Here is a 17,978-nt window from a genome sequence, read left to right as displayed (position 1 = left end):
TGGATGAGAATAACCCTTTTTATTGATGCGAGTGAGAAAAAAAAGTGTCTGTTTTGGATATGGCCATGTGCAGACCTTAGGCGGGAGTTTAAAAAAATGCCTGTATAAAATTTTACAATCAAAAAAGCCAATTGCCTGAAAAAAAAAGTAAAAAAAAAACAAAACTGAAACAAACAAAAGGGTTCTCTGCTGCTCCACATTGAAAAATCTGCATTGGACCCGGCCTAAATCTGTAACGTCAAAATCTGCGCCAAATTCTATGGATTTATTTGTGGAAAGCTTTGGATTTAAAGCAGATATCACAATTTGCATTGCGTAGGGTTAAATCTGTGGCAGGTATCCGCAGCTAAAAAGTGGCAAGCTGCAGATTTTAGAATTTGCACGTCGCGTCATGTGTGGATTGTGGTGCAAACAATATTTTTAAAAAATTTCATCCACTGTACAATGCCGTGGATTTGCCACTCAAACATGCGCAGTATGTACGCCACTTGGGAGCATTCAGCCGATCACTTGGCATTATGCTCAAGCACCAGGGAGTCTGTTTTTATAATAAAAGTAATATAATAAAAGTTTAGCTGGTGGGATCGTTCATATGATCATTATCTCAACTGTATGGCCAACTGACAGAACATAAGCTGGGGTAGATAACTTATTGAACATCTCTAGTATTGTACTCAGATGCTGATACATTACTATGATGTGGCCGACACATGGCCTGTGTTTTTTGGACTGAGCGCAGTCTTGTGAATCAGCCCCTAGGCCACTTTCACAGTCAGTATTTGGTCAGTATTTTGCATCAGTATTTGTAAGGAGTGAAACCTACAAAGAAAAAGTAGAATGGAAAGTTTTGAGCCGCAACTGTTTTGGATCCGCTCCTGGTTTTGGTTTACAATTACTGATTAAAAATACTGACTGTGTGAAAGCGGTCTTAAACGGTAAGCGGCTTAATCTAATTGAGGGCTCCAGAGCACCGTAAAGATACATATAATGTAAAAAATAATGACGGATGTTCTTTAATACTCTGTGCATTGGTGGAACATGTGTGAACAAGACCTTAGAGGGAATTTCATTATAGTGTTTCTTGAAGCATCCTAATTTCCTGTCAGTAAGGGCTCATGCACACGAAGGTATTTTCTTTCCGTGTCCATTCCGGTTTTTTTTGTGTTTACTTTTTTGCGGACCGTATGCGGAAGCATTCACTTCAATGGACGCCAAAAAAAAAAATTTACTCCGTGTGCATTCTGTTTCTGTATGTCCGTATTTCCGTTCCGCAAAAAAATAGAACATGTCCTATTATTACCCGCATCACGGACAAGGATAGGACTGTTCTATTAGGGGCCAGCTGTTCCGTTCCGCAAAATACAGAATGCACACGGATGTCCTCCGTATTTTTTGCGGACCGCAAAATACACAGTCGTGTGCATGAGCCCTAAATCTGAACTGTTCTTTATTTAGGGCTCCTACACATGACTTTGGTTTGACTTTTTTCAGTTTTTTTTGCATTTTTTTTGGGCTCTTAGTGACATTTTTCTCTTCACGTTTAAACATGTTGATTTTTTTTAAAGCCATATATACAAAAAATGCCCTTAAATTGAAAAAACAAAACACTAGTAGCAAAAAAAGGCATATGTTCAGCGTTTGATAATTCCAATAGACTTTCATTTAGCATCTGGAGTTGGCGTTTTTTCCTGCAGAAATTGTACCAAAGAACGCATGTAAAAAAAAAAAAAACATCAAACACCTGCGAAAATGCAATAAAAAAAAAAATCCAGCCTTCTGCTCATCGTTGCCACGTGCTGTGTGATAATGTAACGTTTCACTGAGAATTTGGGAGGTTTGCATGATGTACACGTGGAGTTCTCCAAACTGAGCCGATGAGTGTGGTGATTAGGTGGATGGCTTCCTTTGCAACTTAATGAATACCCCGCTGCTTGAACGATATGAATCCCTGGCACCTGCAGTAACGGTCATACAGTATGTGCGCTGTTGATTCATTTTTATGTTTGAAAAGCAATTATCAGAACATATTTGTTTTCAGCCAGCTACCACAATGACAGCAGGAGCCGAGTTATTAGCTAAAGATGCCATGTGAATGGCCAACTGGTGGCTGGACACAGATTTCCTCTGGACCGCTGCCATTGTTGCGGCAAATAAACAAGTAATTATTTCCTTGTAAAAAAATAATAATTATATACATACATACATAGAATTTTCAGTATGTGCTTTTCACTTGAATGGGAAAAAGTGTTATAATAACACTGCGCCGCCGCGAGAAGACGTGCAGGTCATTTTGAAGCGGAAGCAGCACTCGCATGATGCCGCTTCCTCTTCAAGCAGCTGTTTGGCAGGTTTGCTGGGAGTTGGACCCCCACCCATCTGATATGATGACCCATCCTGAGGATAGGTCAGCTATGGCTAACCACCGGCACTCCAGCTGTGGTGAAACTACGACTCCCAGCATGCTCCATTCATTTCTATGGAGTTCTGAGAACAGGCAAGCAAGTGTATATCTTGGGAGTTGTAGTTTTACAACAGCTGGAGTTCCGGAGGTTAGCCATCAAAGGGATGGGTTATCAATATCTTTTCACTGCACATCCCCCATTAAAGGGGTTGTCTCATCCTGGACAATGGGGGCATATCGTTAGGTTATGCCCCCATTGTCTTATAGGTGCGGGTCCCACCGCTGGGACCCACATCTATATCGAGACCGGAGCCCCGCAAGTAAAGGAGGGCACACTGCGCATGCGCAGCCACCCTCCATTCATTTTCTATGGTGCTAGCAAAAATAGCCAAGCGCTGGCTCGGCTATTTCCGTCTGCTCCATAGAAATGAATGGGAGGGGGTCCATCAGGGACCGTCTATGCATGCGCGGTACGCTCCCATTCACTTCTATGGGAGCTGGCTTGGTGATGGCTGGACCAGAGTCCTCCAGCTTCCACCTTGCTGGGCTCCGTTCTTGATATAACTCTTTTATGGCGGAATGGAAAAATCTCAGAAATTCCTCTTTTGAGTTTTTCCATTTTAAATTTTGCCCCGTTAAAAAAAAAAAAAAAAAAAAGGGGCAAAATGTTTTTTTTTTACTATAAATGTCTTTTTGTCTCTTATTGTTATTTTATTTTTAATACTTTCTAGGGCAGGGATGCTCAACCTGCAGCCCTCCAGCTGTTGCATAACTACCATTCCCAGCATGCTGTAATAGCTGTGGGCTGTCCAGGGTAGTTTTGCAACAGCTGGAGGGCCACAGGTTGGGCATCCTTGCTCTAGGGGACTTCTCAATGCTCAATATACCAAAGCCTCTCAGTGTAATAGGTGTACAACAATGGCAGATATGGATGCCTTTGCTAGGCCCACTGCTGCCATTGCCACCCTGCAATTGCATTTGCCATGGGGACAGATCCTTCCCCTCCTGACTTACACACAGAGGGTTGGTTTTATGCCTCCTTGTTTAGAGCAGCGATTACCTCAGGTGAAAGGGAATACCTTTGGCGGAAGGGTGTGGACTGGCAGATCCCACTACCAAACCTATCCGCCAATCCAAGTAAAATCCAGCCCAGAAGAAAATGTATACAAAACTGTCTCGGCAAGCTATACTTTGTTGAGACCATACCAGGGTACTCTTTATACAGAAGAGACAGAGAAGGCAAGAAAGGAGGAGGAGTGGCCCTGTATGTGAAAGCATTAAATCTAACCTAATACAAGTTGGTGAGGCCAACATAGAGTCAGTTTGGGTTACGTTGCAGTTTGCTAACCATGCAGTAACTCGTGTAGGTGTGATATATAGACCACCTGGTCAAGTTAAAGAACTAGATGATCTACTAGTTGAAGAAATAGCTAAAATGACAATGAAAGGAGAAGTTATCATTATGGGAGATTTCAATCTTCCAGATTTAAACTGGAAAACCAAAATAGCAAGTTCTACCAGGAGTACAGATATTCTAAATTCCCTACTGGGGTTATCTCTACAACAAGTGGTTGAGGAGCCAACCCGGAGGGAGGCCATTTTGGATTTGGTATTCACAAATGGGGATTCGGTATATGATGTCATTGTAGGCGAAACCTTGGGATCTAGTGATCACCAGTCAGTGTGGTTTAATATAAGAACTGTGAAAGAGTCCCACCACACAAAAACAAAAGTTTTAGATTTTAGAAAAACAGACTTTTCAAAAATGAGTCCTTATCAGACTGGAACGGATTACATGGAGTCCAGGAGAAATGGGACTACTTGAAAGGTGCATTATTGAAGGCAACAGAAAATTGCATTAGACTTGTCAGTAAAAGCAAAAAAAGGAAGAGACCACTGTGGTACTCAGCAGAAGTGGCCCAAATCATTAAAAATAAAAAGCTAGCATTTTGTAATTATAAAAAAAACCCAGAGCAATGAAGATAAGGAAATCTGCAAGATTAGGCAGAGAGAGGCCAAGCAAGTTATAAGAACTTCTAAAGCGCAGGCAGAAGAAAAACTAGCTCAGTCTATGAAAAAAGGGGATAAGACATTCTTCAGATATATAAATGAAAAAAGGAAATTAAAACAAGGAATAACTAAATTAAAAACAAAGGACGGAAGGTATGTAGAAGAGAATAAAGGGCTAGCCGACTGCCTTAATGAATACTTCTGTTCAGTTTTTACAAAAGAAAAAGGAGAAGGACCTCCACTAGAAAGGATGACGAATAAATCGTTTGATGCATGTATCTTTACAGAGGAAGATGTTCTAAGTTTGCTGTCTAAGGTGAAGACAAATAAGTCACAGGGGCCTGATGAGATACACCCAAAATTATTAAGAGCTTAGTGGTGAGCTGGCAAAACCGTTAACAGATTTATTTAACCAATCATTAGTAACAGGAGTCGTCCCGAAAGATTGGAAATTGGCAAATGTCGTGCCCATTCACAAGAAAGGTAGTAGGGAGGAATCGAGCAACTATAGACCAGTGAGTCTGACATCAATAGTAGGCAAATTAATGGAAACCCTATTAAAGGATAGGATTGTGGCACATCTAAAATCCCATGAATTGCAAGATGAAAAACAACATGGGTTTACTTCAGGGAGATCATGTCAAACAAATCTTATAGATTTTTTTGACTGGGTGACTAAAATAATAGACGGTGGAGGTGCAGTAGACATCGCATATCTAGATTTTAGTAAGGCTTTTGACACTGTCCCACATAGAAGACTTATCAATAAACTGCAGTCATTGAGCATGGACTCCCATATTGTTGAGTGGATTAGGCAGTGGCTGAGTGACAGACAACAGAGGGTTGTAGTCAATGGAGAACATTCAAAACAAGGTCATGTTACCAGTGGGGTTCCACAGGGATCTGTACTGGGACCAATTTTGTTTAATATCTTCATAAGTGATATTGCAAAAGGCCTCGATGGTAAGGTTTGTCTTTTTGGTGATGACACAAAGATAGGTAACAGGGTTGATGTTCCTGGAGGGAAACGCCAAATGGAAAAGGATTTAGGAAAACTAGAAGAATGGTCAGAACTCTGGCAACTGAAATTTAATGTGGATAAGTGCAAGATAATGCACCTGGGGCGTAAAAACCCAAGGGCAGAATATAGAATATTTGACACAGTCCTGACCTCAGTATCTGAGGAAAGGGATTTAGGAGTAATTATTTCAGAAGACTTAAAGGTGGGAAGACAATGTAATAGAGCAGCACGAAATGCTAGCAGAATGCTTGGGTGTATAGGGAGAGGAATTACCAGTAGAAAGAGGGAGGTGCTCATGCCGCTGTACAGAACACTGGTGAGACCTCACTTGGAGTATTGTGCGCAGTACTGGAGGCCATATCTCCAGAAGGATATAGATACTCTAGAGAGAGTTCAGAGAAGAGCTACTAAACTAGTACATGGATTGCAGGATAAAACTTACCAGGAAAGGTTAAAGGACCTTAATATGTATAGCTTGGAAGAAAGAAGAGACAGAGGGGATATGATAGAAACTTTTAAATACATAAAGGGAATCAACTCGGTAAAGGAAGAGAGCATATTTAAAAGAAGAAAAACTACCACAAGAGGACACAGTTTTAAATTAGAGGGGCAAAGGTTTAAAAGTAATATAAGGAAGTATTACTTTACTGAGAGAGTAGTGGATGCATGGAATAGCCTTCCTGCAGAAGTGGTAGCTGCAAATACAGTGGAGGAGTTTAAGCATGCATGGGATAGGCATAAGGCTATCCTTCATATAAGATAGGGCCAGGGACTATTCATAGGATTCAGATATATTGGGCAGACTAGATGGGCCAAATGGTTCTTATCTGCCGACACATTCTATGTTTCTATGAGACCACTGCAGCTTTCCGGATTTCAGTTATCTCACCCAGCTGAGGTATCTGGGTGGGATACACACGTCTTCCCGCACTGTCCACATTACCACACCGCCTAGATGCTGCAGTTGCTATTGACTGCAGAGTCTTGAGAGTTAAATAGCCGGGATCAGTGTTCACTCCGATCCTGGATGTTACAGCAGAATCCCATTTGTCAGTCACTGCTGGGCTCCCATGGTGGTGATCTGTGCCCCTGCGATTACTGTAGCGTAACTGTGACATGGAGGCTTCAGACAAGCCAATCCCTACGTGCAGCCATGTCATAATGGTTTGAGGCACTACCTTGTATACACAATGTTACTTTGTTGTGTGGTCCCTTTGGCCCAATGCACACTAGTGCAATGACGTAATTGCATCAGACCAGCCTACACCAGCGCTGAGGAGAAGAGCAGAAAGCTGAACATGTCTTTCAAGCGTGAGGTAATATGATTAATAATTAACACCCTCACAAATATCTGTAGAGGTGCTTTGCTGTAAATAGCCTTGGTACATTGTGCAGGTTTGGAGCGTGACCCCCTCGACCATTGGTCCAGGCAGCTGTGAGGTAGGGATCGGTTCGACAGTGTGATCACACATGGATTCCTTTCCCTTTTACTTTCTGCAGTAACCAGGTTTATGCATGAATAAAACCAAACCAAGTGCTGTGGGAATGCAGTGTCGTCAGAATACATCTAATATAAAGTGCTCTGGATAACGGTAATATGACCAATCTTATCTGTCCTGCACAGGATATATGCTACATGCGCTTAGATACAATACTGCCATATTGTGCACATAAACTAGTGCCACCATATAATACAAATAATGCTGCTATATACTTCTCAAATAACACCCCTATACAATGGCATACAAAATACCCACATGACTGCGCAGTCTGAATATCCCCATTGATCGTGCCGTCGTAACCAACAGAGTCGTCTTCAAAAGTATTATCGTACACAGTTGTGCCGACATGAGAGGTTCTTTCTTGCCGGTCTAGTGTGGTAAAGTACTGGATTCAGTTTTATTACAGTATTGGTTTAAATCAATCCAGAATCTGCATTGTGGGTAACATTTGCAAAAATCGTATCCCCTTTGCTGGTACTGTAAGACGCTGCCGAGTTGCTCCGGCATTCCGTGATTGCAAATCTGCAGCATTCGTGTCGCGTGTGGATGTTACCTTTTTAAATTGATCTAATTCCGACTCCCTGCAGTTATCTCTAAAAAGGGTTCTCTGCATCTACCGTACGTCTGTAGGGCTTCCAGTAAAGTGAATGTTGTTTAACTACAGAGGCGTTCAGCTCCACTAGTAAAGACCCCCAGCAGAAGTGCTGTCAAAGACTTCAGCAATGATGGACAAGTCAAGGGAGGGTTTTGGATATGTCCCTGGGAGTTTCTGATATCGATGACCTAGCTTCTGGATAGATCAACAGTATCAGATTGACGGGGGCAGGCAACTCCGCCCATCAGCTGTTTGAGGAGATCGCAGCTATCCAAGCACAGTGTCGTACATTGGATAGTGGCAATGCTTGGTATTCACTTGGATGGGACTGAGCTGTGCATAGGACACTTGACCGATGAACTGCCTCTTCAAACAGCTGGTGATGGGAGTCAGACCCTCCCCACCCGATCTGATATTGATGACCTATCCTGAGGACATACCATCAATATCAAATTCCTGGAAAACCCCGTATTTTGGGCCTCATCCGATATACGTTTTTTGCAGATCCATTCATTTCAGTTCCAGAGCCCCGCAAAAAAAAGGTAGAACATGTCCTATTCTTGTCCATTTTGCATTGTTACAATGGGCCCGCAAAAAAACCTGATGCAACACTGACGTCATCTATATTTTCTGCATTCACGGTTTTTTAGACCTCAAAATCTATTCGGTCGTGTGTGAGCGCACCCTAACGCCTTTTTTTTAATCGCAATCTTTCTTAGGCTTCATGCACACAAACGTTGTGTGTTTTGCGGTCCGCATATTGAGGATCCGCAAAACACGGATGGCGTACGTGTGCAGTCCGCAATTTGTGGAACGGCACGGACAGCCATTAATATAACTGCCTATTCTTGCCTATTCCTTTTGGTTTTTTTTGTGGATAGGATGCGGACCCATTCATTTCAATGGGTCCGCAAAAAATGCGGACAGAACACTGTGTGCTGTCCACATCAGTATGTCTGTTCCGTGGCCCCGCAAATAAAATTGAACATGTTCTATTCTTTTCTGTTTTAGGCATTGTTACAATGGATCCGCAAAAAAAAAAACGGATGGCATACGGATGGACCGCAAAACACATATGGTCGTGTGCATGTAGCCTTAGAATAATAGAAAATACATATAATCTTGCAGCTCTCTCTCTAATAATATGCTGACACTTCCTATCTTGCAGTGATCACAGGCAGAATTCCAATGAGCGGTGACACCTATATATAGATATCACAGCCTACCTTCTCCCCCTCCCTGCACAGTGACCTCTGCACAGGTCACAGGACATGCCCACAGAACTGTCCCACATTTGTCAGAGTCACATCCAATCAAAAAATAACAGATTAGAAAAAATATGTTGGTGTCTGGTTTTCCTACACACTTCCCCCTCCAAGATCTGCAGACTTGCAACAGCATATACCTGTAACACTTAGAAGCATTCACTTCTGACTCGAAGATGTGGAGATCATTGCGTTTTCCACTGTCAAAAGCCAAAGCAACAGTGGCTATTTCAGTCACCAGGTTTTTTAGATAGTGAGTATCTTGAATGTGTAACTAACACTCTCTCTTTTGTCCCAGCTGCACCATAGTCCTCCTCAAACTAGGCATGATGTTTCCCACTATATCAGCCTGAACCAACATTATGAAGATGACCTTACTCCTCTACATGGTCTAAGCCCTGCCTGTCTTCCACTCACTGCCCATGCCACTTTTTGCTGTCTCAGGCATCTGCATGAAGCTCTTGGGGTTGCGCCAAGCTCTGATCAGTGGGGGTGTCGGACTCCTAACGATCGGATATTGATGACCTATCCTGAGAATAGGTAATCATTATCATGAACCAGTAACTACCATAGAGATGAATGGAGCAGCAGTGCACATACTTGACTGCCTCTGCATTCATACGGAGAGACACGGGACCCTCGGTTTGAGGATATTTGGGGAGGAATCCCAGCAGTCGAACCCCCACCAATCAAACATTTATTCCCTAGCCACAAGATAGGGATACGTTTAAAACATGGCACAATGACTTTAATACTACATGACCACTCGCTTGGCGTGTGTGAGAATCTTCTCCAGTGGCCAGACCTCCCTCACCCAGGCAGGGTAAATTTTTCAGTTAAGGCCACTTTCACACTAGCGTATTTGCTGGATCCGGCAGGGTTCAGAAAAAACACTTCCGTTAGGGTACTTTTACACTTGCGTTGTGAAGATTCGGTAGGCAGTTCTGTCGCCGGATCCAGAAATCTGTGTGCAAACGGATAACATTTGTAGACTGATCCAGATGCGGATCCGTTTTAGAAATGCATTGAAACGCCAGATCCGTCTCTCCGGTGTCATCCGGAAAAACTGATCCAGTATTTTTTGTTGTTGCATTTTTAAAGGTCTGCGCATGCGCAGACCGGAAAACCGGATCCGTTTTGCCGGAAACTTTAAAGCTAGTGTGAAAGTACCCTTACTCATAATACAATCATCAGCATCTATTATGAACGGATCCGGTTATATTATCTTTAACATAGCCAAGACTGATCTGTCATGAACTCCATTGAAAGTCAATGGAGGACGGATCCGTTTTCTATTGTCAGTGAAATTTTCTCCGCATCGCAGGACTGAAAGCAAACCACAGCATGCTGCGGTTTGCTCTCCGGTATGAGAACGGAATGCATTTTGGAGCGTTCCGTTCTGTTCAGTTACGTTTTGTCCACATTGACAATGGATGGGGACAAAGCGGAAGCGTTTTTTTCTGGTATTGAGACCCTATGACCTCAATACCGGAAAATAGAAACGCTAGTGTGAAAGTAGCCTTACCTGGAGTGTCTGGAGATTCACTTTGACTGTTTCTTGTCAGCTCTCCTGACTGGGTCTGTGTGAATACATTCTGTAAATCCGTACATCCCCACGACTCGGCTGCAGATAGCCTGAGCATTGTACCATGTTCAGTCTGATATTAAAGTGGTCGTCTGGGTTCAGAGCTGAACCCGGACATATCCCCATCTTCACCCCTCCGGCCCCCTGATATGAGCATCGGAGCATTTCAAGGCATTTTTTGGAGATCCGATGATGTTGCTCTCCATAGGGACTTCTAGGCGGAGGCTTCTGCCTAGCAGTGAGCCCGGTGACGTCACCAGCACTAATAGGAGGGCTTTGGCGGCTAGGGTAGTGCTAATGCCCGCCCATCAGAGCCAGTGATGTCCCCGGGAATACTGCTGGGTGGAAGCCTCTGCCTAGCAGTGTGCCAATGTAAACAAAAAAGCCCTTGCCCTGTGCGATGCTCATATCAGGTGGGCCAGAGGAGTGAAGATGGGGGATATGTCCGGGTTCAACCCCTTTAACTGTCCCCTAAATTGGTGCTATCTGTTAGATAATTCTGGTTTTAGCCATAGGGAATCCTAGTACTTCTCCCTCCCAGCTGCATCAGTATGGCAAGCAGCGTTTAATTATGCATTCTTGCCACTAGTGGATGTCCCAGTGGTCTCCCTTTGAACCAAATATACAGTATGTACCCGGGCACACGTACCAATATTGTAATTCTTATGAATCCTATAAAGTGTATGTGAATTGTACATATAGAAATATTATGTGGTCCTTGACCCAAAGGAAGGGTGTTTGGTGCCACATGAGGGCTTTAAGGATCGGCCTAGCGAGACTTGATCAGATTTTTAATGGTGTTGCAGTGTGACGCGCGCCATGCTGCGACTATGACGCGTTAGTCGCAAAAAAACATCCAGAACTGATGGATTTTGTGTCGCAAGTTGCACTCCTTTTTCCATTATGCAGGGGAGTCCTCTCCTGCAAACCGGAAACAGGACAGATCCATTATGGAGGCCATAGTCTTCTATTATGACGGAATAAATAACAGAATTCCTCTAAAGGCATTCCGTCATAGAATTGCGTCATGGTCCGTGGTAACGGAATCCATAACACAATTCTGCTTTTACCACCAAATGAAGCGTGAACGAATTTCAAAATATGAAATTCGCTCACCTCTACTTATATCCATTGACTAATGTAAGTTGTGTGCCATGTTTTTACAGCAATATCACAGTTCTAAAATAGTTGTGCAACAGCAAGTTGCAGACAGATCACACTTTTTTTTTTTTTTTTGTCGCCTGACACGTCATTATGTAGCCCCAGCCTAACTCCATTATTTATTTATTTATTTTAAATAAGCAGAATGAAAATACCTTTTGATTTTCCTCATGTGGATTATGTTATAAAATGCTTGAGTATGGATTTGTAACTGCATTCCGTGCAAGGATTATGTCGAGCCCCTCCAAGATCCTCTTAAAAGGCAGATGCACGGGTCCAGTTGGCATCTTTTCAAGCCTGGCACACTTTAGCGTGCGTTATGTGTACCTCTATTCATATTGCCCCGTATGTATTTGAAATTGAACATCTTTATGGTAAAAGTTTATATGAATAAATTATTTGAAAATACTTAACTTCTGAAGGTCTTTAACTTCAACCCCGTATGCAGTTATGCATCTATACCCGGGGGAGCAAATCCTGCACCTGTGGTCCGTTGCTAATGGTGATCCCCAGCAAAAAATGCATGCAATGGAGGATGCCCGCAGCGGACCACAAGGGCCACAAAAACATCCCATTGGTTAGCGTTAGGTCCCGTGCCACCTGAGATACCTTCGGTATGTCCTTCATATAAGGATATATGGGCTAAAGTCTCATTTTAACATCAGTGTGAGGGTTTAGTCAGATTTTGTTGATTGCATCCACCACAGTAGTGCACCTATTCGGCTGGCACCCCCATAGAACTACTACAGCAATACACTCGGCTGGCACCCCCATAGAACTGCCTATTCTTGTCAGCAATTGCGGACAAGAATAGGACATGTTCTATTTTTTTCTGGAGCCGCGGACCGGGAGTTGGGGGCTGTACTCCAGAAATGCGGATGCGGACAGCACACTGTGTGATGTCCGCATCCATTCCTGCCCCATAGAGAATGAATGGGTCCGCACCCTTTCCAGATAATTGCGGAATGGGTGCGGACACATTCTACGGATGTGTGAATAGACCCTTACAATTTTCCCCAAGCTCAGCTTAGGCTGTGGCAAAAGTGCTTAAAAGGGATTGTCAAATATGGCAATTTCTTCATTGTACTGACCCACAGTGAACACCGTAAATAAATTCTACGAAATAATGTTAAAATTGTTTTTTTTTTTTCTTTTCTTTCTCTCTAAAAATAAAATACTTTATTTAAAGAGGACCTTTCATCACTCCTGACATGCCTATTTCTAGTGCAATTAATAGAGGAATGGTACACCATACAGACATAAGAATAGAGGCTCCAGAATTGTTATTACAGGGGGAATGCTTGAAGCTATTAAAATAGGAATGTCAGGAGTGGTGAGAGGTTCTCTTTAATACACTAAATACACCATATATACCTCAAAATGGTTCTGGAAAAGGACAGATAATGCTTTATTAATATCAATAATTGTTATCAACAGCAATATCTGGGGTTACTGGTGTAAAAAGGGTGGAATATTACCAGTTATCAGATGACAACAGTCAATATTCCCCTTTTCCCCCAACTCGTGGGATTGTTCTCAGTTTATACGACAGCTACCGGATGTTGCCTTGGTATCACCAGGAATAACACACAACTCTTGCAGATATAACATAAAAGACACCTTTACTTAACTACAATGTACTTCAATATATATGAATACTTTCAATATCATGGTCATATCAATATACATACACTATGTAACTGGCCTATAGTCTAACAATATAGACAAAAGATACTTAGCCTTAGAATGTATGGTGGTCCCACTTCCTCCATCTAAGACCTCGCAGGTAGCTGGTCTCGCACAGGAATGCCCCAGCGTCTAGGTGAATTGCTACTATATTCACACCTGCCTACCCCAAATGCCTTGTACCTGTGATGTAAGCACAGGAAGGGGCGGGGTCAAGACTATGGAACCACGTGGCTGTGTGATGTTACTCACTCAGCCATGTGTCTAATTTAAATATCAAAATACGGCTGAATCTCAGCCCTGTAATAGATTCCTAAAAAAATTTAAGTTATGACTGCTTGAACATGAAGGTGGAAAATACTACTTGTCCTTAAGGCTAGAATTAATTGTCCCTTAGGGGTTAAAAATGCAATTGTTTCCCCTGAGTTGTGCGCCAAGCGGATTTACTGCAGACACATGTTAAAAATCTACATCAAAATGTGACTTTTTTGGGAGGATTTTTCCAATTTTAACATGTCTACCTGTTAGGCGGTTAAGGGTCCATTCACATGTTTTCATGAATGGGTCCGGATCCGTTCTGCAATTTTGCGGAACGGTGCGGACCCATTCATTTTCAATGGGGCTGCGGAATGGAAGTGCGGTTGTGGACAACACACAGTGTGCTGTCCGCATCCGCACTTCCATTCTGCAGCCCTGCAAAAAAATAGAGCATGTCCTATTCTTGTCCTCCGACACGGACAAGAAAAGGCATTTCTATTGGGGTGTCGGCCATGTGCGGTCCGGTGTTTTGCGGACCGCAAAACACTTGCAGACGTCTGAATGGACCCTAAAGGGGACATGAACTTTTCAGGTGTTGTGCCCCTGTAGTGTTAGTTTTATGCACACCGGCTGCTTGCTGTAGTCCTGTATTAATGAGGGATAAACGATATCTAGAGGGCAGTGTGAAAGCAGCAGGTGATTGACAGGGCTAAGCTTTTGAGCGGATTTTAAATGCTTGATTTATGAGGATAATGTATTTTTAATGCTATGCATTTGGACTTTCGTATTTGGAATTGTGATCATTGACTTTAAACTTGCTTTGCATGTTTATCTGCTATTGAAACTATCAGGCCCCTTTACACGGGCGTCCCGGATTTGCTCCGGATGCGTCGCGTAAGCATTGCGGGAAACTATGTTTTCCACGCACTTGATAAAAAACTGAATGTGGTACCCAGACCCGAACCTGAACTTCTCCACTGAAGTTCAGGTTTGGTTTAGGTGTTCTGTAGATTTTATTTTCCCTTATAGCATGGTTATAAAGGAAAATAATAGCATTTGTACATACTGTAGAATTACTGACAGCCTTGTCCTTTAATACATTATGATGCACTTAAAGGGGTTGCCCACTTTCTGGGTACTGTTGACCAGTGGGTTTGACTATATGGCACTTACTAATATGGTCTTTGCTGATATTCTGTGCCGTTTGCCATATCTCATAAGCCTTGTGCCCTTGTTATGCAAATCTTCTGTACTGTCCAAACAGAGGTTCGGTCCGTAAGATGGTGACCACTCATTTAGCTCCGTTCGGACCTGAGTGCACTGCAAGGGGGGGGGGGGGGGGGTGGCAGGTGCAGTGGATTTGATTTGAATGGAGGAGTGATTTGTGTGGTCACATGACCCTCCATCACCAGCCATTTTCTGGACAGGACAAAAGACCACCAAGGGGTTATCCCTTATGAAGTATAGGAAATCATCATCTTCAACTTTCAAGAGCAGTTCTAGAAATGCTCCTCGTCCTTTTTGTTTTCATATTTTGTGGTGTAATTATTTAGCTATTGATGTAAATGAGTGACAAAACATGATGAATAGGGCAGGCCTCAGTTTGAAAAACTAAACATGACCCCATCTCCCCCCAAAAAAAAACTTTGAGACACTGATTGTTTTGCAATTTCAAGGTCGGCTAGCCTGGGTGCAGTTTATAGAAGTGCAGTGAAGGAAATCCATTCTGCATGACTATTGGGCCTCATACCATTGGTGTATTTGGGATCTGCATCTCACAGATCTCAGATCCAGCCCTGATAGGTTTCTATGGACATATACTGTACTACTGTGTATATTTAGGCTACATTCACATAACAGTGGAAAAAATGGCCATAAAAAACAGACACTGTGAGTTTTTCATGGCTTTTTTCGCATCCATTTTCCACCCGCCTGTCCATTTTTAATGGTCGTTTTGCATCAATTTTTCATAGCCTTTAAAAATGGATGAATTTCATTGGCTTTTTTAAATAAAATCCCAACCCCAGCAGTATACATAATGTCCCCCAAAGTGGCCCCCAGCAGTATACATAGTGGCCCCCAGCAGTATACATAATGTCCCCCATAGTGGCCCCCAGCAGTATACATAATGTCCCCCATAGTGGCCCCCAGCAGTATACATAATGTCCCCCATAGTGGCCCCCAGCAGTATACATCATGTCCCCCATAGTGGCCCCCAGCAGTATACATAATGTCCCCCATAGTGGCCCCCAGCAGTATACATAATGTCACCCAAAAAATACTCACCGCCGTGGCAGTCGCTCCTCTCTTGATTTTTAAAGGACCTGCACTCGGCGTGAGGACATCACTGCGCGCTCCCAGCATGATTGCATGGTGACGTCATCACGCTTCAGGGCAGGTCCTTCAGAATCAAGAGAGGAGCGACTGCATCTGTGTGTGTAAATGGATGAGGTGATTACTAAAAAATATTTTTTTCAAACCCCTAAGAGGCCATATTGCACAATTGTACCGTTTTAATGGCCGTTAGATGGGTGCACTTCTGTCAAATCGGTTTTTCACTGTCTCGTGAATGTAGCCTTAGTTTTCTTTTTCCTCATAGAATATTTCTGCATGCTGTATGATGGCGAGAAGTATTTGGTGCCTTCTGGATGCGCTGGTCTACACGAGAAGCACAACGCTCAGTGGAATACCATATGCTTTTCACACACACAAAGTCCCTGTGCATGAGGCCTTCCTTACATAGGGGCAGACTGGTTCAGGCAGCCATACTTTTTGTCTGCAATGGACAACGCACAGACCCATAGAAATATATGGTGTAGTTCACTGATTTGCTCCGTGCCTCATGGACTTGGAGACCTTAGAGACGTTTGTGTCCAGCTGTTGCCAGGTCCATGTTTTACACATGCATCCAGACCACACCGCTTAAAATGATCTGCATGTTGCAGCTTCTACATGATGATTCTTAATACGGCAGGCCGCATCAGGCCTGAATTGCATATAGCATTAAGTTGAATGGATACTGTGTAAAATAACATTTGCTCACATGTTATTGAAATACAATTCCATGTGTGATCATTAGGGGTGTGACCTCTGAGACCCCTACTATTCATTGGAACGGGCGGGGAATAATAGTGCACATGCGTGACCACCGCTCCATTCAGTGTCTGTGGGACTGGTGAGTACAGCACTTGACTGTCTCCGGTGTTCCCATTAGAGTGAATGGAGCATAGTTCATACCTCTGCGGTACCCCTCCATTCTCATGGTCAGTGGTGGTCCCAGCATTCGCCCCTCCCCAGTGATCAAACATCACCTGTCCTGTGGATCAGGGATAAATCTTGCTCATAGGCAACCACTTTAAGCTGTTATGTCCGTACTGTACAAAACAATGGCGGTTCTAATGACCAATTTCTTTCCCCCTTTCAGCAATGCAGCAAGTCTTGGAGAAGTTAACAGATCTCCCCTCGTCAACCGGGGCAGAAGAAATCGATATTATCTTCTTGAAAGGAATTATGGAAAACCCCATTGTAAGATCTCTTGCTAAGGTATTTTTATGGTTTGGAATGTTATCAAGGTACCAGAAATATACCGCCATGCCGTCAGGCACGTGTGCCAGAAAACGTCTCCTGTATGTATGACAATATGTTCTCTTGCATTAGGGTAGTAAAATAAAATATTATTAATTATTTTCCACGTTTTTTATTTTTTCCCTCTCAGCCTGCCTCTCCCTTTATCTCTCGCCTCTCGCTCTTTTTCAGGACATGAGGGGGATTTTATTTTTATAGAATTCAGGGAAGATGGTCAGATGTTAGGAAAATAGTTTTCCCTCATTTTCTCTCATGCTTTGTTTTAAAGGGAACCCGTTACCATTCAAATGCAGTGCAGTGTTCTAAATCAGAAGGCGATGAGCAGATTGATATGTAGTTTTGTGGGAAAAGATTCCGTATAACTTGTCATTTATACATTTAACCCCTTCACACATTATCACATACATGCATAATACAGCAAGCACCCGGCCGCAATGAGGGGAAACGACAATGACTCCAGACCCAGTTATTTAACCCCTCAGATGACTTGTTCAGTAGCGATTGCGGCATCTGCGGAGTTGGGTAGATGGAGGTGGCTCCCTCTGCCTTCCGATCGGAGCCTCCACAGATGGTAACTGATCGCTGCGTTCTGATCGGTTACCATGACAGCTTTGGTTCTGCTGAAGGTTCCTAGGCCTGTCATGGTGAGCTGCCTGCAAAGCTGTGCACAAGACATGGCTCAACAAGCAGGGCGGCAGAATCCCATTCACCATAATAGTTCTCTATTATGGTGTATGGGACTAGAGATCAGAAGATTTCAGGTTCTAGCAAAAAAGTTATGTAAAAGGTTAAAAAAAAAACAAAAAAAAACATTCAAATCATCCCCTTTCCCAATTTTACATATAAAAATTAGCAATAAAAAATACACATAACAGGTATCACCACGTTTCAAAATGTCTAAACTATTAA

The 17,978-nt window shown here is 43.0% G+C and overlaps 1 protein-coding gene across 2 annotated transcripts in view; it reads left to right on the top strand.

Annotated features, from left to right (window-relative positions):
* Window positions 1–17,978, top strand: part of PALS2 (protein associated with LIN7 2, MAGUK family member) — a 147,705-nt gene that overhangs the window by 14,729 nt on the left and 114,998 nt on the right. Inside the window, exon 2 of one of the 2 annotated variants that reach the window (XM_040433636.1) lies at window positions 16,909–17,027. In XM_040433636.1, the coding sequence (XP_040289570.1) occupies window positions 16,911–17,027 (117 nt within the window). In that variant the 5' untranslated portion in view covers window positions 16,909–16,910. The remainder of the gene's footprint in view (window positions 1–16,908; window positions 17,028–17,978) is intronic. The other variant, XM_040433637.1, reaches the window with a different exon arrangement.

Source organism: Bufo bufo, chromosome 5 (assembly GCF_905171765.1).
Source record: "Bufo bufo chromosome 5, aBufBuf1.1, whole genome shotgun sequence".
Lineage (NCBI taxonomy): Eukaryota > Metazoa > Chordata > Amphibia > Anura > Bufonidae > Bufo > Bufo bufo.
This window is presented reverse-complemented; position numbering and strand designations above follow the sequence as displayed.